General features: G+C 39.5%; 1 protein-coding gene across 6 annotated transcripts in view; it reads left to right on the forward strand.

Annotated features, from left to right (window-relative positions):
- axin1 (axin 1) overlaps nucleotides 1-20,372 on the forward strand; it is a 288,963-nt gene that overhangs the window by 209,820 nt on the left and 58,771 nt on the right. For all 6 annotated transcript variants that reach the window (XM_059654106.1, XM_059654105.1, XM_059654110.1 and 3 more), the window contains one exon: nucleotides 12,598-12,738. In XM_059654106.1, coding sequence (XP_059510089.1) covers nucleotides 12,598-12,738 — 141 coding nt within the window. The remainder of the gene's footprint in view (nucleotides 1-12,597; nucleotides 12,739-20,372) is intronic.

Below are 20,372 nucleotides of genomic sequence, written 5' to 3' on the forward strand. Positions count from 1 at the left end.
TGTTGTTTATATCCGACCATGTACCAAGAACTATACAAATCAGGACCACTCCAACGACTGAGCTGGAAAGATTGAGTTCTGCATGAGTTTCTGCAGAATTTGAAACACAACCAGGGGTCTCAGATCAATAGCTATGGTGTAAGTGCATCATAAAATACACAAATGATCCTCTGAGAATAAAGTTCCTGCCAATATCTGTCTTAAGTGAGTAGATACCTTTTTTATTTTTAAACAGTGACCCTTAGTTTGAGATTCCGCCACAAAGGGGAAACTTCCAGCATCTACCCAATCAAGTTGCTCAGAATCTTGTGTTTGAATAAGATCATTTCATTCTTCCAAATCCCAATGAATGTAGGGCTAATTTCAACCTTTGCTCAGAAGACATGCCATTCATTCCAGGAATTAGCCAAGTGAGCTTATTCTGTGTTGCCGCAAATGTAATTATTTGCCTCTGTAACTATACGCGCTATGGGCCTGCAAATCCATAGCAACACTTCCCTACATCTGTGCTACATTTCCTTTGCAATAAGGCCAACATTTCATTTACCTTCCTAGTTACCTGCTAAGTTTCTGATTAGTGTATTAGGACTCCCAGATCCTTCTGTGAAATAATTTTATTTCAGTCTGATTATGATATTGTAAAACTAGTATTGCAATCTCTTACCTTCAATGTAACAAAAGATTTTGTACCAGACCAGTACTGTAATATCAGTATCTTATGATGTATTATTTGCAGTGTTTGTTTGTTTATATATTTATTTATCGAGATGAAGTAAAACAAAACTATAGCTAAGTAAAACTGAGGGAAATCTTCCAGTACCCTCATGAGTGCCATTCTGATGGGAGCTAAAATTCTTCAGTCATAAAAGGTCCACAATACACCAGCAATAATTTATTATTTATTGTCTCACTAATGCTAACCTTGAAATACATATAAAATAAAATTTCTCTAAAACTTATTTGAATACAGAAACCATATTGCCGTTGGAAGAAAAGATATCCATGTGTCCAAGTCTTTACAATTCTACTCATGTAGTTTTGAATAGCAGCTCAGACAATTTTATGTTGTAAATTATGTTTTAATGAGGCCTTTATCCTGCCAGGCACCTTTCCGCTCTGAGTATATTGTCACTTAACAGGCTAAGATGCCACAGGTGCCAACAGCCTATTAATTTCGGTGTGTTGCCCAAATGTCCTTTGCTTGGATAGGTCATTCAGCACTGGAAAGCATCATGCCTAAGCCACATGTCTTCCTTGACCCAAGTCCATGTAAGTACACTTTTCAGCAAAAGTTACTGGCTAATATTCAATATGGGGTTCCCTTATTTAACCCCTGGTCCCAGATGTTAATTGCAGTGCTCAACCTCTGTCCCACAATCATCAGTTATCTTGGGTGTGGACCAGGAAACAACCTGTTTATCAATGATCATGTTAATTTACTGTTGTCACTGTGCTAATTAGTTCACCATGGGTCGGCATAATGTTTTGAGCTGGGGGAAGCATCTTTCGGATCTGCAATGAATGCTGCTTTGCTTTTTTTAAACAAAAAATTCTGAAGTTAGCCGTGATGTTACTTGCAGTTTGGTTTTCTTGTGGGCATTTTCAAGAAATTGAAAACTCATCTGTAGACAGTGACACTGGACGCTTGTAGCTATTTAATTTCTTGCCCGTCTGGTAGCTGAAAGTGTATTCCACCTTATTTTTCCAGTATTTTGCAGGTGTCAAAATTGCTTCCCCAGCTCAAAATGTAATCCATCCCACAGACACACAATACATTAGTGTGAGTTACTTCTCATTTGTGACAGGCTCCAGACCACAACTTGCTTCCACATTTGGTAATGAAATTGTCAAACCTTTGCATGTTTCTCCTTACAATTGGCAACGTGTGCTACTCAGTACTGGAGGGGGCAAATGAAAACCTGAAAATGCGTTAGTTTGTCAAGATCAAGTACAGTTGTTGGGCTCTGATTCAATTGGCTGTTATGTGCCATTCAATGCTATTTAACTTCGACCTAATTGTAATGTGAAAATTCAAACCAATCAGTGGTATGGTATTGAATTTGAAGTTTGGTTCATATGCTAAATTGCAATGTTGGATCTTTTTGTTCAAATCTTGCATGCTTGTACAGGAAGAAGAAATTGCAGGAATAGATCATTTGACCACTGAGTCTGCTGTGCTTTTCAGTACAATCATTACTAATCTTCTAGCCCAACTCAGTTTCCTTGCCCACTTGCCATGTCCTGTGATTCTGAGATAGGAGTCTCAATCTTGAATGTACTCTGAAGTCACATGGCACCAGGTTATAGTCCAACAGGTTTATTTTAAATTACAAGCTTCTGGAGAGTTGCCCCTTCATTGTCACTTGACCTGACAAAGGGGTACTGCTCCAAAAGCTTGAGATTCCAAATGAACCTGTTGAACCTCAGCTTGGTGTCATGTGACTTCTGACTTTGTTCACCCCAGTCAAACACTGGCCTGTCCAATGTTTGAATATACTCTGTGGAACATGCACAACTTTGTGATGAGATACCTGTCAATAACTTTGGTCTGAATACATGACTACACACTGAAGATCATTAGATAATTTTGGAAGTATTGTTGCAGACTGGTTTGCCAAATCATCAACATTTTTTTCAAGAGGTTATTGTTTTTTGTTTGGTGCACAATTGCTGAATCTGTGGTGCATTTACTTTGACAATGAGAGATACCTTTCAATCTTAAATATATTTTTTGTGTTGAATGTAGTGAGTGTCTCTTGGCTTGTGTTCTAAATGGTGATTGCCAACTTGCAATTTGCCTGTGGGGCTTCATAGTTCACTGTTATGCTGGTGGTGATATCCTGTTGGTCCAAACTAGACTTTCCCCCTTCACAAGTTCTACTGCTGCAGTACAAACCCTGAAGACTGTTGTAACAACCAGACACATTGCCCCCTTCAGTGGCATATCTGTCGCATTTTGGCTTTATTTTTACTTTAAATTATTTTGGTTGTATGACTGTCTGCAGATGTTGCCTGACCTGAGGTTATCCAGCATTTCCTGTTTATATCAGCATGGATTTGTGAGGGGTTGGTCATGCCTCAGAAACCTTATTGAATTCTTTGTGAAGGTGACCAAACCAGTGGGTGAAGGTAGAGTAGGGGATATGGCATACATAGATTTAAGTAAGGCATTTGATAAGGTTCCCCATGGTAGGCTCATGCAGAAGGTAAGGAGGCATGGGTTAGGAGAAATGTGGCAGATTGGATTCCGAATTGGCTGCCCCCGAGAAGACGAAGGGTGGTAGTGGATAGAAATATTGAACATGGTGCTCGGTTGTGAGTGGTGTACCACAAGGGTCTGTTCTCGGTCCTCTTCTATTTGTGATTTTTGTTAAATGATTTGGATGAAGGAGTGGAAGGGTAGATTAGCAAGTTCATGGATGATATATAGGTGGGTCGTGTTGTGGACAGTGTGGAGGGCTGTTCTAGGTTACAAATGGAGCTTGATAGGATGCAGAGCTGGGCTGAGAAGTGGCAGATGCAGATTAACCCTGAAAAGTGTGAGGTGATTCAGTTTGGAAGGACAGACTTGAAAGCAGAAAGTTAACAAAGATTCTTGCAGTGTGGAGGAGCAGAGGGATCTTGGGGTTCGTGTCCACAGTTCCCTGAAAGCTACCACCCAGGTGGATAGAGTAGTTATGAAGGCGTAGGATGTGTTAGCTTTCATTAATAGAAGGATCGAGTTCAAGAGCTGTGAAGTTATGCTCCAGCTATACAAAAGCCTGGTTCGGCCACATCTGGAGTATTGTGTCCAGTTCTGGTCGTCTCGTTATAGGAGGGACGTGAAAGCATTGGAAAAGGTGCAGACGAGATTTACCAGGATGTTCCCTGGAATGGAGGGAAGGTCTTGCCAGGAAAGGTTGAGAGAGCTAGGACTTTTCTCTTCAGAATGACAAAGGATGACAGGTGACTTGATAGAGGTGTGCAAAATGCTCAGAGGTATAAATAGAGTGGACAGCCAGAGACTTTTTCCTAGGGTAGAGGTAGCTGTTACAAGGTGTCATAGTTTTAAACTGAGTGGGGGTAGATGCAGGGGAGACGTCAGAGGTCTGTTCTTTACTCAGGGTGGTAGGGGCATGGAATGCATTGCTGGGGAGGGTTGTGGAGTCGGCCTCATTAGGGGCATTTAAGTGGCTATTAGATAGGCGTATGGATGATAGTATACGGTGGGGGGGGGGGGTCAGCAGAAGGGCCTGTACTGTGCTGTACTGTTCTATATTCTATAACTATTCCACACTGGTTGATAATCAGTAAATCTACAGTGATTTTATTCCAACTATTAAGTGTTGTCCAGGATTGCACTGTTTACAGTAAATATTTCTTCATATTTTAGTGACCTAATTAGTTCTGTGCAGCAGACTGAGGGGTGAAGAGGATACAAAATATGAGCAACCTCTGGGTGCTCATTTATTTTCTGTAGCATTTTTCACAATGAGTTAGAATCTGTTTTGGCAAAGAGCTGTTCTGGATGTGTAACTTTTGTAATTTGTTTTAGAAGCAAAACTTTTAGATTTGATCTTGAACTACTGAATGTGAAATAAAGGAATACAATCGAGTTTGAGTTAATAAACTAACCTAAAGTGAAATTTAAAGGATTCAACAAGATATGAGTTAGAACTGAGAAAACACTGGCCAATGAGAGAGCTACTTGTCAGTCGTCATAGAAGCAAGATGTCATTGGTTGCCTTCGTGAAGTGAATAGGTTATTCATGTATTCTCTCAGTTTTTAGAGAGATGTTGGAAAGTAAATGGTAAACCAGGAGAGATTTCAAAGTACCCACATACTTTTCAGTCCATCAGGTTGCAGTCTTTGGAACTCCTGCATTGTGGATCAACCAACACCAAATCGACTGCAGGCATTCAAGATGGCAGCTTATCACCACCTTCTCAACAACAACCAGAACGTATAGTAAATGTTGGCCCAGTAATTCCCACGTAGAGTCATACAGCATGGAAACAGACCTTTTGGTCCAACTTGCCCATGCCAATCAAGTTTCCAAAACTAGACTAGTCCCTCTTGTCTGTGTTTGGCCCACATCCCTCTCGACCTTTCCTATAGATGCATCTGTCCAAATATCTTTTAAATGATGTAACTGTACTTGCATCGACCATTTCCTCAGGCAATTCATTACACACACTATGTGAAGAAGTTTCCATTCAGGTCCCTGTTAAATCTTTCTCTTCTCCCCTTAAAAATATGTCCCCTAGTTTTGAGCTCCCCCACCCTAAGCTTCTGAAGAAACAAAGCACAACCTGGGAATAGCACATAATTAGTTTGGATCGCTCTTCAGGACAATCCAGATGTGCCACAATGTGGATAGTCTGCTTTTGTGCAGACAATTGTTTTAGTTTTATCTGTGTGGTTTTCTCACCAGACACTTAGTCAGCTGTAAGACTGAGAAGGTGTTAATGTATCTGCTGACAGCCTGATCTAGGCACATAGAGGTCATTAGGAACCAGGAATGTTTCTGGTTTTGAGGTACTGAACAGGAATTGCAAGTGAGCCTTAGTTTGGAATGCAAATTAAAGAATTAAATTTGCTATATCTGCCTGATAAAGCTTGCAGAAGAGAGTAGCAGTGGAATCACCCAAGAGTGCAACTCTGGAAGTCAAGATCCAGACTGACAACTGTCAACATGAACTTCAAGGCTGGTGGCGTGCCTTTGTTTGAAGTCCGAAGTGAAGAAACGCTTGCGATTCTGTATTGTGTAAGAGAACTCTTGGGTCTGATTAAAAATAGTGTGGTCTGATGAGAATTTTGGACTTAAATAATGAAGATTCATTTAAATACATTGTTATGTTAGTATTTGTAATTCTTTTCAGTTTTAGAAACTAGAAGTTTGAAGTTCTTAAACATTAATAGCCCCTTAAGATCATAGCACTGTTATGACAATTAATATTTTCCAGGGCCGAATCTTCTATATTAAGGAAGTCTTTGGTTTGAAGACATTTTTAGTTGATGGAGATGCCTTTATCTGACAGTAGCGGAATTATGTATTGTGTGCAGCAGCACTTCAGAGAGTTTTTTTTAATCTGAGCACATTGGGAGGAAAATCTTTCAATTTTGATACTAGGATGGAACAAAGGGTTCTGGAGCCTTGAAGGATAATTCAAATGCACTGAGAAAGACATGGCTTGTGGGTTTGTGGATTGCTGAGGTTTGCTGTTACTGGAAACCAGTTTGATGGTCTTGCATGAGAAGAAGGTTCAGAAGAACAGAGCCCAAATTGACTTGACCTTTTTTGGAACACAGAATTATAAAGCATGGAAACAGACCCTTTGGTCCAACTCATTTATGCCAACCAACCGTTCCAATCTGACCTAGTCCCATTTGCCAGCATTTGGCCTGTATCCCTGTAAACCATTCCTATTCATGTACCCAGCCAGATGCCTTTTAAATGTAGTTATTGTACCCACCTCCACTACTTCCTCTGGCAGTTTGTTCCATACACACACCTTCCATGATGTAAAATGGTTACCCCTCAGGTCCTCCTTTAAATCTTTCTCCTTTCGCCTTAAACATTTTGGACTCCCCACCGATGCCACGTTGTGCACTTTGTACCCTTGTGGTTGTCAACAACTACTTCATATTTGTAAACATTGTTGGTAAATCAAACTTATTCAGTGGCATGCTCCAAAGTTGATGGTTTTTTTAAATATAATATTTACAAAGTTTGAAGTAAAATGAAGAAGGTACTTTTAAAACCATAAAGGTTATTTCTTTTACATCTCTGAAATGAGCCTGCTACCCAAAGGAAATATTCATTTTTGGCATTTATCAGACTAACCACCAAACAAAATGAATCAAATAATAGGTTAATTTGCTAGATAGGTTGTTACTTGCATACATAAACTGAAATTTTTGTAACTTTTCTGCAAAGGGGACAATAAATGCTTTTTTAATGTTTTGTATTTTAAGTATCAACAGTGTTTTTCTAGTCAGGTAGAGGTTGTGTTATATCTCAGTATTTCAGAGATATGCTCATCACTCCTCAGTGGACATGACCTGAGGGTCTAAAGGTTTCATTCTCTTTTCTTACCCCCGATTTCTTCAAACAAGACACTCCACTGGAAGCATGCCCTTCTGTTGAAATATGTCAAATTTTAATGTTAGACCAGACCCTTATGTGCCAGAAGAGTATTCATACATAAGAGCTGTAATATGTCTGTTTGACACTTGAATAACACAGTATCCATGTTCAGTTATTTTTTATGTAATGGGAGGTAACATAAGTGTTGCTGCATGAGATAGACACACAGCAAGATGTGTTCTGCTTGACAAAATTTGAATAGGTTTTTTTTCTTTATTCATTCATGGGATGAGGGTGTCGCTGGCTAGACAGCATTTATTGCCTAATCCTAATTGCCCAGAGGGCTGTTAAAAGTCAACCACATTGCTGCGGGCCTGGAGTCACATGTAGTCCAGGCCAGGTAAGGATGGCAGTTTCCCTCCTTAAGAGACATGAATGAACCAGATGCGTTTTTCTGACAATCTACAGTTGATTCACAGTCATCGTTGGACTCTTAATTCCAGTTATTTATGGAAATCAAATTCCACCATCTGCCCTGGTGGGATTCGAACCCACGTCCCCAGAAGGTTATTGGGGTCTCTGGATTAACAGTCCAGTAATAATAACACTAGGCCATTGCCTCCCCTCAACAGAAGAATTATTTGTGCAAAACTTTAAATTAGTAGAGGTAAAGTTTTGGAGATTTAATCTCTTTTTATGTGGTTGTCTTTTGGTGAAAAACAAACATTCATCTCAGTATTTTCAAGTTGAAGAAACCTCATGTATTCTGGGAACATCTGTAGATTTCACGTGCTGACAATGCACAGTGGGTAAATTCATTCAGCTGTTGTAGTGCAAATAATCTCAAACTTTAAGGGTAAAGTGTTAAATTATCTGCCAGAGGAAGTATTATGAGCAAAACTGCTAATGTTTGGAACTAGTTTTCTGTTGGTGTTCTGCTTTGCTCAAAATTTAATTTAGGACATTCTATCCACAAGTAACGGAAAGCAGATAATAATATTTTCAGGTTAGCAGTGAGATAGAAAACGCTGGAAGTGATTCTGGGGCAAGTGGTCACAGAACCATAGACCATTGAGAATTTTTTAATAGGAAAGGCTGAAGAATGAAGGTTTACAGGTGGCAGATTAATGGTTCACACAGATGTGGATACTACTCATATATTTTTTTGCTTAAATGCCTGAAGATTGTGTTCTAATATCGTCATTCATGTTTGACTAGATAAACATATTACCATTATGATAAGATGTCGCTGTGTGACTACTATGAATGCTCTAATTTGGAATAGATTAGCTGTCATTTCCTTGATATAAAACCATCTATCTACTGAATAACATTTGCATTTGCCTGCATTAACATGCTTTAATTGCTCTTGGAAAATGCAACGTTGACTTTGAAATTCCTTGGAATCGTGAGGTAGTAAAAAGTGCTATATAAATGCAGTATTCATTCATTCATGTGAATTGAGTGATTTTTTTGAGTCCCAAAGCACAGTAATATTTTGGGATTTTTATTCCTTGCAAACTCCCACTGACTTGGCTGCAGTGGACTCAATCGATGACCGAATGGCAGTTTTTCAAAAATAAAACAGCCACAAATAGCCCATCGTGGTTCTCCTACAATTCTGTGATCCACTCTTTGAAAGTTATTTTGCTAGTTAGAGAAAGCTCTGAGTTGAGGTTTAATGTTGTTGCAAAAAGCTTGTGCTGCTTAGTGAAACTACTGTTGAAAAGGAGTTGTTCTAAACTTAAAGTTTAGTGAATGAGTGATTGTTCTGCTTACAGTAATTATCATAGTGCAAAAATGATTTCATTGTAGACTGGAGTCTCCTAGTCAAAGCAGAGCAATAAGTACTGCAGTGCAAAAGGGCAGTAAGACTTTGTAAAAGTCTGATTATATCCGGAGAAGCTACACAGTGCATTTTTCTGTATCTCGATATTAAGAGTTACTGTTGACAGCTGCATGGATCAAGCATTTCATAGCTCAGTCTTAATCGGGGGTTTTTGAAAATGACAAGATGTCATGTATCTTAATTTCATTAATACTATTTCTTCTTATTACTATAAATATTAGGCAAGTGCATTGAAAAAAATGTTTTGAATAAGTGATTTTGACAGCTAATTTGTTTCTAATAACTTGTGGTGTAGTGTTTAATCATATATTTGATGCTTGACGAGTTCTTAAGCCGAGTATTTAGATTTTTGTGATTTTGTGACATCATTATGCTGATGAAACAGAAATCACAGGGACTAGCTATCTCTTTGTATAAGCAAAGGTTAATACATTTTATGCACTGCCAAATAATACAATGCCCACTTTATACAGAACTTGGTGTATATTTATCGATTTGAATGAAAAATGAGATGTGATGTATAACTGACAGATTTCCATGACCACTAATTAGTATTTGCTGCAAAAGTTTATTATTATTATTATTATTATTATTATTATTATTATTATTATTATTATTATTATTATTATTTTCTCTCTGGTCTGCTTTGGTCGTACATTAGAATGACAGTTGATGCCTCCATTGCAGTGAATTTCAAGATGTGGCTAAAAGGCCATCTGCAGCCAGAAAGCCCCCTTTTCTTACGTGCACAAAGCAAATTCAGCACCTTCCAGCTGCATAAAGTCGCTGGAAGTGAAGAACTGGATTACATTGTTCTCTAGTCACCCATCAGGGATCAGTTTTTCTTTCCGTCATCAAGCCTGGCAAATTTGAAGAAGCCAAGCATTGTCTTTCGCCCCCATACTGCTTTAGTGGGCCCGACCACATCTCTCCTACTATTATACTGACAGCCAATTTTTTATTTAGTTTGAAGAATGATTAAATCCTTAAAAGTAATCGATTCTTTGAAGTTTTATTGTGATGTAAAATGAGGGAAGGGAAGAGCTAGAATCAGAGAAATGGCTAAACAAGGCGTTGGTCTTCAAAAGAGAGTTGGAGACAAAAGATTGTAGGAAAGGAGGGTACAGAACTTGTTGGCTGTCCCCATTTTTTTGGTGCATAGAGGCTTTCACAACTGCACAATTATTCGCTGGTCGCTTACTGATTTCAATGCATGCAACTAGTCTGGAGCTCTAAGGAATCGGGCATGTCATCTTTTAAATGTTTCCTTGTGGTCAAAAAGTGCTTAACTTTAGGCTTAGCAATATTGTCTTGGAGAGGCGCTATTATCCGGATCATTACAGAATGGGGAAGGGAATGAATCTCAGTCCTACCATTCTATGGCATCTTCTCTTCATGTCCAGGACACGCTGCCATCCAGTGAAAGTAGTTGTGAAATTCATAATATGACTAATATAAAATTACTAAAATTGAACTGGTGTCCTAATCGTCTTGTGACTTCTCATAATCAGAATCCTTTGGAGCACAGATAAAATATGTTTTTAAGGTTCAGAACAAGTTAGTTTATTTGAAGTATTTCTGTATTGTTCATATCTGTGGGAGCCGGTTTTTGGGTTTTTTTTAAAGAGGATGTCCAAATCTGCAAATGCTTTGCTAATGCAGATGCTTTTGGTTTGTAGTATACTTGGAAAGCGTGTCCATGACAACAAGTTTTTGCAGTTCTGTGAACACATTGTGCTGCCCCTCCTCATCACTCTGCTGTTCACCCCTTCCCCCCCTGCTTCAACTGCCCACAAACTGCAAATATTGGCATGTCTATACTATGTTTGCTAAGTGTGGCAAAATATTTGTACTTGGACTCGATCTCTAAGCAGATGAGTCATGTCTGTATGAGGCAAATGGACCAGAAGCTAATCACACAAGAGTGTATACTTTGCCATTCACATGTGCCAAATCTCATGCACTGTTCTGGAGACAGGAGCCTTTGCTGCTATCATATTGAAGATTTCCGGCAATGCCAAATTGTTGGAAAAAGCCGAGCAAGTCCTCACCATTCTACTTTAGCATGTCTGTTGTACATTGACCCATGATGCAGAGCACAGAGACAGAATCATGATGTACCTCATGACTTAAAACTCAATAGTTATGCCATTGCATACTTTCTACATACTCACTGTAATTTACTAGTGTTTGGCCTGATCATAATGAAACAAAAAAAAGTCCTTCAGCTGATGCACAATTTATTCCACCTCAAACAACTTTCCTCATTAGATTTGTTTATATTAAGAATTATCCTTTGAGATTTATTGGTGTGGATGGTCTAGAAGACTAGCCAACCAAACAATTTGCAATTTCTTTTTTTAGCTGAAACTTCAAATAAGGCTTTACGTCATAGTCATAGAGAATTTTATGGCACAAATAAAGGCCGCACAAACCACGAGGTCCACGCCAGCTCCTCTCAGAACTATCCAATTAGTTCCACTCCCTCTGCCCAATCCCATAGCCTTGCAAGTTTATTTCCTTCGCGTCCATCCAGTTTCCTTTAGGCATGAATGACTTTTTTTTTCTAACTTCCATTGCCATTGTTGTATGTGAGCTTCAAGCTGTTAGCATTCACTGCATAAACACATTGCTCCAGTCTTGTCCCCACTGCACTGCTTGTCCAAAATCTTAAATCTGTGACCTGTACGCCTTGTACCATCAGATAGTAGTCTTTTTCTTTCTTGTCTATTTTCCTAAGTCTGACTTAATCTTGTACATCTGTACCAAGTCTCCCTTCAGTCTCCTTTTCTCCAAGGATAACAAGCCAACCTTTCTAGCGTAGTCTTATAACTAACCCTTCCCTCACAACCCACTGCAACTTGGAGCCATTTTGGTAAAACCCGTCTCTACACCCTCTCAAGAACCGTCACATTTTTTTTTCTAAAATGCGGTGATGAGAATGTGGTTAAATATGGAAAACCTATAGTTCATAATATTCTGAGTTGGAAAATTTTAACGTTGAATCAGCATTCTCTGTGAAAGCTTGATTTTTCAACTCACAGCTTTTTACAGCGCGGTTACAGGTTTTACTAGCCCCATTGATTAATTTATAAGCAAGGCTCCCTAAGGCATGGGATAATTTTCTTAATTCTTTACCAAGATGAATTATTTTAAGAATTGAACTTTCTACTAGAATGTTTGTTTTTGCGGCCTCGTAGATTCTGCTAACATTGATTCTGCAACAGTACTTTCTGGTTTTTGATTGGCAAGAACAAATGCTACAGCATCTATGCCAGTACAGTTTGAAAGGGTATACATGTTGTGATATCTCTGTCTCAAGAAATATACTGGAAATATACTTGAACTAGATTGTCAAAAGCTGGATTATGATAGTTGTTGAGTCGACACAGTATCTGATATACATGCGGCACATCAGATTTACAAATCATTAAAAATAAACTAAAGTCATGATTGGACCTCAATTACAGCAAAAGATTAAGCTTGTTAACTTGCTTTGTCTGCTATTTTTTTTTACAAACTGAAAAAATAACCAGATCTTTTAACAGTGATATATACACCATGGCATTGATTTGAATTTTGAGTCCAGATTAAATAGTGATGTTTAATTTTCTAAGATGAATAAGTCATAATTAATTTTAGCATGATTTTGCATAATTTTATTTTTCTGTTATCCAGACATGGGTCATGGCGGGAACCTGTGAACCCTTACTATGTCAACACAGGGTATGCTTTGGCACCAGCAACGAGCGCTAATGACAGTGAGCAGCAGAGTATGTCAAGTGATGCCGATACCATGTCACTAACAGATAGTAGTGTGTAAGTATCTGCATGTGACAGAATTTTAATAGCAATTGTTTTTTATATTTTGAAACAGTGGGAAATAACCAAAGCACTTGATTTGTAAAATGTAATGTGGTAAAATGAATCTTTATTTTTCTTCAGGGGATTAGCATTGAAATGAATGTGGACTAAATTATTTTTTTCTCCCTTTTTCCAGTTGTGAAACTATAGAAAGGAAGAAAATACATATAAAATTTTAAAAACTGGGGTGGCTTTACAGATGAATTATGAGAGTTTTGAGTTGCCAAGAGTAATCATTTGAACTGATCCCTTTGATTCAAGTTGAATATTACAGAAGTATCCAACCTGGGCATCCGTATTGCACCTTTTGTTTCAGCAGCTCATTCCGCAAACAACCGTGCAAAGTTGACTTGGTCAATGAAATTGTAATTTATTCCATTTAAATTCATTCAGTTTATTTTAAATATGATTTGCTTTAAGTGACTTATGTCCCAATGAAGCATGTAAATGGTAGTTTAAAAGGTTGATCTTCTCATTCTCCTTCCATTTACAAATATAATTCCACAAGACAACTCACAGGAGAATAAGATTGCAGTGCTGTACTTGTTTTTGGATTGTACGTAAAGCTTAATTGTCAGTTCTCAGTTTCTCTCCATTCTCGGTTTTTAGTAAAATCGTTGACAACAGTTTTGTGCCTTGTCTGCATACACTAAGATAAATTATTTTATTAATTATTGTTTTAGCCACTTTAAGCCAGCATTTGTAGTGAGCTATTGATTGTGGTACTGTATTTGCAATAATGTTCTGTTTTGGACCAAAGTGTTGTTTTGTTTAGATTGTCTTCAGTCAACTCCTCTCTCTCTGGTGCCATTAGCTCCTCGTTTTAAGGTTTGGATTGAATGTAATGGACCCAATTCAGCAATAATAAAACTAACTTTAAGTTGTATGTTGTAGTGTTTTAACTTGGTGAGGGAGAGAACCTTGTTTGGACTTTAGTTTAGCAGGATGGGTATAAACTTGATTCCAGTTTACTTTAGAGTAGCTGGTATCAAGCACGTACAGCAAGTCGGATCTTTTTTACATAGAATGAAGGTGAAAGATTTAAGGAGCTCAACACTGATTTCCCAAGTCTCCCAACCCTCTTAAACTTGCATTCACTGTCAATAAGGAATCCAGGTTCATATTTAAATGTTGGAAATTTTGGTAGACATTGACATGTAGTGGGATGAAATGTGTAGATATATGCAACATCAGGTTGTCTGATTGGAATCTGTTAGGAGATTGATGGCTCTTAGTTGGTCTGTTGCACTGCCACTCGGGTCAGAGGGTGCACAGCCATTTTACCATACAAGAAGAATTTCTCAAAAATGACTTAATTGCAGTCAGTTAGTGGTTTTGAGATTTTAGTTTTGTTCAAGGCTACATGTAAAGAGAAGTTGATCATATTTCTCCTTGGGCTGATCAGAAACCAGTATCAAGTTTACAGTTTCGTTTAGGTTTGTTGCACTGAAAAACAAGTTAAAATTTGTTGTTCGTACATCTTGAACTTTAATGAAGGATGGCATTTGATTCAGTGGCTTGTATCAATTCTCTGAAAGAATTACTCAATCAATATCAGTCCCCTGCTCTTTCCCACAGCCCATCAAATCTCTCTTGTAAGTATTTGTCCAATTCTCCATTAAAAGTAATTTTTGAATCTGCGTCCACCTCATTCCAGATCATGAGAGTACTGGTTGAATAATTTTTTTTGTTTGCTTGTGTAGCGTCTGGTCCTTTGCCAATTAACTTAAATCTCTCCACCTTGATTCCTGATTCTTCTGCTACTGGAAATTGTTTTGACACCTCAGTCTCCTCTTTCTTCCTTTGTTCTCAGGAACATAGTCCCAATTTCTCTAATCTGACCACATAACTGGAATCCTTTATTCCTGGTATGATGCTGGTACGTTTGTTTTGTACCACTGCAGCTTTATCATCCTCCTTGAAGTGTAGTGCCCTGAATTAATGATAATATCCTAGCTAATGATTGACTATGATTGTATGCTTACTATACTTCAGTTCGCTATGCCTCCATTATTAAATCCAAAGATCCAGTGTGCTTTTTTAAGTTAATATTTCGGGTTGGATGAGCATTTCTCAAAACTGTTGTGAAGAAGGGTCACTGAACTTGAACTCTGATTGCTTTTCACAGATGCTGCTAGACCCACCCGAGCTTTTCAAGCAAATCCTACCTTTTTAAAAATATTGTAACTTGATATATGGTATGAAAATATAGTGGAGTTACTTCTTTCAATGGCATGAAAATAAGAAATTAGATTTTTGGCTCTTAAAAAAAAATTACGATATGTTATTTATTTTCACATTAATATTGTGTTTCTTGTAATATACTTGTCTTTTAAAAGTTTTAGAACAGTTTCAGTCTTTGTTTGATGTGGATGATATCTGGTTTCAAATTTGCTTTGTTTAATCTGAAACTGCTGTTTCCTTCGGTTAATGTACTTTCTTGGAATAGAACTGCATGAACAATCAGAAGTAACTGCCTTTGCTTAGTTCAGAGATTATTCTACTGGTACCGTAAAATGCTTGATTTATGTGCCATGATGTCGGAGGTACTGGGATTGGACTGGGGTGAACAAAGTGAGAAGGCACATGATACCAGGCTATAGTCCTACAGGTTTATTTGAAATCACAAGCTCTGAGGGCTGCTGCTCTGTCAGCTGAAGTAACTGGGATTATAGCTTGGTGTCATATGACTTCTGACTTTGATTAATGTGAGCATTTAATATGTTCATGTTTGTTTATTTCTAGCTGAATTAAAACTATGTTTAATCATGGTCTGTTTACTGTTAGATTACATTAAATGACCAGCATATGCAATATATGATAGCTGGTGTTAAGAGTCTGTAATTTAGGTGAAGCATTTTAGTATTGAATTTTTAAGCGTGGGGATACCTAGTCTAGTTTGGATGAATTTTATAATTTATCCATGGGATGGATGTGTTACCGGCTGGAGAAGTATTTTAATGCCCAGCCCTGGCTTCCCTTGAGATAGAAGTGGTGAGCTGTCTTCTGAACCCCAAATAGTTTTAGTGAGGGAGCTCCAAAACTTTGCTTTCCTTTAGGTGTTGCTGGGTCAATGTAGTTGCAGGACAGGGTAGTAAGTGGGTTGGAAAGGAACACTCAGGTGGTGATGTTCTAATTTATCTGATGTCCTTGATCTTCAATGTGGTAGTGTCAAGGCCATAGAATGTACTGAAATGGTGTAATTATACAGTGTATTTCATAGATGGTATACACAACTGCAATTGAGCATCAGTGATGGAGTGAATGTTTTGGATCTGCTGTTAGTCAAGCAGGCTGCTTCATCCTGGATGATATTGAACTTTGTATTGTTGGAGTTACACTTATCCTGGCAAGTGGGGAGTATTCTGCAACACTTGTAGCATGTACCTTATAGATAGTAGCCAGGCTATGAAGAGTTGGGTGGATTCTACTGATCTCAAGTAGGGAATTCAACGATGATAATGCCTTGCTGCTAAGCCTGGTCCTGAATGTTGTCCAGGTCCTCCTACAATTGGACTACAGACTACTTCAGTATCTGAGGCGTCAGAACGGTGCTGAACATTGGCAGTTGTCAGCAAATATCCCCATTTGTGACCTTCTGATGGAGGGAAAGCCATGGAAGCAAATAAAGGTGGTTTGGCTTAGGGCACTGTATACCAGTGAACCTCTGCAGTGATATCCTGGAACAAGTTTGATTGACATCCAGCAACCACAACTCCACTCCTGTCCTCTCCTCCCCACTTCTGTCCACACACACACACACACACACACACACACACACACCCCCCCCCCCCCCCCCTGCCCAACCACCACCATCTGTGCTGGGTTTGACTGCAATCATGGGCCTGTATTCAGCCTCATTCCTATTGACTTCAGCTTATTAATAATAATAACTATTCTAGGGCAACGTGACCTGGACACAGTACTCCAGAAGAGGCCAACATCCAGTGCAACTTTGACATGACATCCCAACTCCTATAATCAAAAGGTCTGAGTAATGAGGGCAAACATGCTAAACACCACCTTAACCACCCAGTATATATGTGATGCAGACTTCAAAGAATTATAAACCCTGAGGACTCTCTGTTGTACAACACTACCCAAGGCCCTACTTTTAATTGTATAAGTCCAGCCTTTGTTTTACCAACATGCAATACCTTGGATTTATCAAAATTAAGCTTTATCTGCTAAGCCCATTGACCCATTTGATTAAGATACATAGAACATAGAACATTACAGCACAGTACAGGCCCTTCGGCCCTCAATGTTGTGCCGACCTGTCATACCAATCTCAAGCCCATCTAACCTACACTATTCCATGTACATCCATATGCTTGTCCAATGACGCCTTAAATGTACCTAAAGTTGGCGAATCTTCTACCGTTGCAGGCAAAGCGTTCCATTTCCTTACTACTCTCTGAGTAAAGAAACTACCTCTGACATCTGTCCTATATCTTTCACCCCTCAATTTAAAGCTATGCTCCCTCATGCTCCCCATCACCATCCTAGGAAAAAGGCTCTCCCTATCCACCCTATCTAACCCTCTGATTATTTTATATGTTTCAATTAAGTCACCTCTCAACCTTCTTCTCTCTAACGAAAACAGCCTCAAGTCCCTCAGCCTTTCCTCGTAAGACCTTCCCTCCATACCAGGCAACATCCTAGTAAATCTCCTCTGCACCCTTTCCAAAGCTTCCACATCCTTCTTATAATGCGGTGACCAGAACTATACACAATACTCCAAGTGTGGCCGCACCAGAGTATAATGCGGTGACCAGAACTGTACGCAATGCTCCAAGTGTGGCCGCACCAGAGTATAATGCGGTGACCAGAACTGTACGCAATGCTCCAAGTGTGGCTCTGCTGTCTAGTTTTCAATTCTCGATCCTTGGGAAAAAGACAATATGCATTCATCCTATCCATGCCCCTCATGATTTTATACACCTCAGTAAGGTCACCTCTCAATCTCCTACATTCCAAGGAATAAAGTCCTATCCTGGCCAAACTCTCCCTATAACTCAGATCTACTAGTCCGGCAACATTGTCAGGAAAAACCCATCTGGTTCACTAATGTCCTTTAAGGAAGGAAACTGCCATTCTTTACCTGGTTTGGTCAAATGTGACTCCAGACCAACAGCAATGTCATTGACTCTGAACTGCCCGATGGGCAATTAGGGATGGGCAATAAATGCTGCCTGGCCAGTAACACCCTCATCTCATTAAGGAATGAAACAAAAATACCTTTAGTATCTTCCACTATTTCACCAATGTTGGTGTCAACTGCAAAGTTATGAACCATGCCTTCTATATTCTCATTAAAGCATTTACATAAATGACAAATATCTGGGCAAGTGTCCATGTTCAAGGTTTCCGAGAAGATTTGTAGCTTGGATTGTTGATGCAGTTGTTGACTTACTTGCCAAGCTGGTAAATTTGATCCCTAACATTTTGTCACCATGCTGGGTAACATCATCAGTACACCTCTGCTGGAACATCAGTGTTCAGTCCCACTTGCTATTTCTGTCATGGTTTGCTGGGGTGGGTGGCATCACTTCAAGATTTGTTTCTTAGTGGTTGGTATATGGGGTTCAGTTCTACATGTTGTTTAATGGAGTTCCAATTGAGTGCCAGGTCTCCTGGAATTCTCATGCGCGTCTTTGCTTGGTTTGTCCAAGGACGGCTATGCTATCCCAGTCGAATTTGTATCCCTCTTTGTCCAGGTGAATTGAAATGAGTGATTGATAGTTGGTGATGTCTCTTGGTAGCTAGTTGATGCTCATGAATTCTGATTGCTAGTTTCCTTCTGGTTTGCCCTCAGTAACGTTTTTGACAGTCTTTGCATGGTACCTAGTAAATACCGTTGGATCTGTCAGTCGTGGTTGTTGGATCCTTTATTCTTGTCAGAAGCTGTCACATATAGCTGTCTGTTTGTGGGACACCATGAATCCTAGGGGCCAGACTAATCTGGTGGTCATTTCAGATATATCCTTAACGTATGGAAGGGTGACCAGTGTCTCCGGACATGTGCCTTCCTGTTGCGGTCTATTGTGTAGGTATCGACAAACTACGCTTTCAGGTAACCGTTGTTTCTATAGACGCTGTATTGGTGTCCTCCATCGGCTTTGCGTAGCTCCAGGATGCTGCAGTGTGTTGTGGCTCACTTCAATAATGTTTTGATGCAGCTCCATTTGTGGGTATTGGAATGATTGCTATTGTAGTTGAGTACCTGATCTGTATGGGCTGTCTTCCTGTGTACGTGGTCTGAAGGTCACCGTTGGCCATACGTTTGGCCACTACATCCAAAAAGAAGTCTGTTGTTCTCCTCTTTCCTGGTGAATTTTATGCCGGTGAAGATATTGCTTGAGTAGATGCATTTCTTCCAGTTTCGCGCGTTTGATAATCATAAAGGTATCATCCACCTAGCGCATCCATAGTTTTGTTTGGATGGTGGTAAATGCTGTCCGTTCCAGTCTTTGCATTACGGTTTCTGCTATTAACCCTGATATCGGTGATCCCCCGGGTGTTCCGTTGATTTGCCCATATATCTTGCCGCTGGAAGTGAAGTGGGTTGTGAGGCACAGATCCACTCACTTAAGGGTGCTGTCCTTGCTGACTGTGTTGGTGTTGCTGCTGCTGCGTGTCTGTATCCCCGGTTTGTCTAGAAGTGAGGCTAGTGCCCCTTTAGCTAAGGGGATATTTATGAAGGTAAAAAGTGCAGTCACGTTGACAGAGCCCACGATCTCATTCTTGTGTATTCTGGTGTCCTTGACGATATTGAGGGATTCCTGGGTGGAGTGGTTTGAACTATCTACTAGGTGTTTCAGTCTCCTCCGTAGTTCTTTTGCTAGTCTGTACATCTGTGCACCTGACAGTGAAGCTGTGTGTCCGAGGGGGAGCTCCGGCATGTGAACCTTTGGGTGCCCATAAAAGAGTGGGATGTGTTTAATCCCTCTGGTTTCATTGTCTGGTAGTCAAAATTTGCTCATTTCACCCGTTTTGTGTAGATTGCTCAGGGTGCTTATAATACGCTTTTCCTGTTGTGGTTATGGGCCTGGCGCCATCTGTTGGTGGATGTCAGTATCTGCTATAAGAGCGGACAAAGGGCACATGACTGTCATACTGAACAGGACAGTACACTGGGAAAGTGAACACTTTACTTGCGGATACTGACCATCCAAACAAAACTATGGATGCGCTAGGTGGATGATACCTTTATGATTATCAAACGCGCGAAACTGGAAGAAATGCATCTACTCAAGCAATATCTTCACCGGCATAAAATTCACCAGGAAAGAGGAGAACAACAACAGACTTATCTTTTTGGATGTAGTGGCCAAACGTATGGCCACCGGTGACCTTCAGACCACGTACACAGGAAGACAGCCCATACAGATCAGGTACTCAACTACAATAGCAATCATTCCAATACCCACAAATGGAGCTGCATCAAAACATTATTGAAGTGAGCCACAACACACTGCAGCATCCTGGAGCTACGCAAAGCCGAAGGAGGACACCAATACAGCATCTGTAGAAACAACGGTTACCTGAAAGCGTAGTTTGTCGATACCTACACAATAGACCGCAAC

This window comes from Stegostoma tigrinum, chromosome 23 (genome assembly GCF_030684315.1).
Source record: "Stegostoma tigrinum isolate sSteTig4 chromosome 23, sSteTig4.hap1, whole genome shotgun sequence".
Classification (NCBI taxonomy): Eukaryota; Metazoa; Chordata; class Chondrichthyes; order Orectolobiformes; family Stegostomatidae; genus Stegostoma; species Stegostoma tigrinum.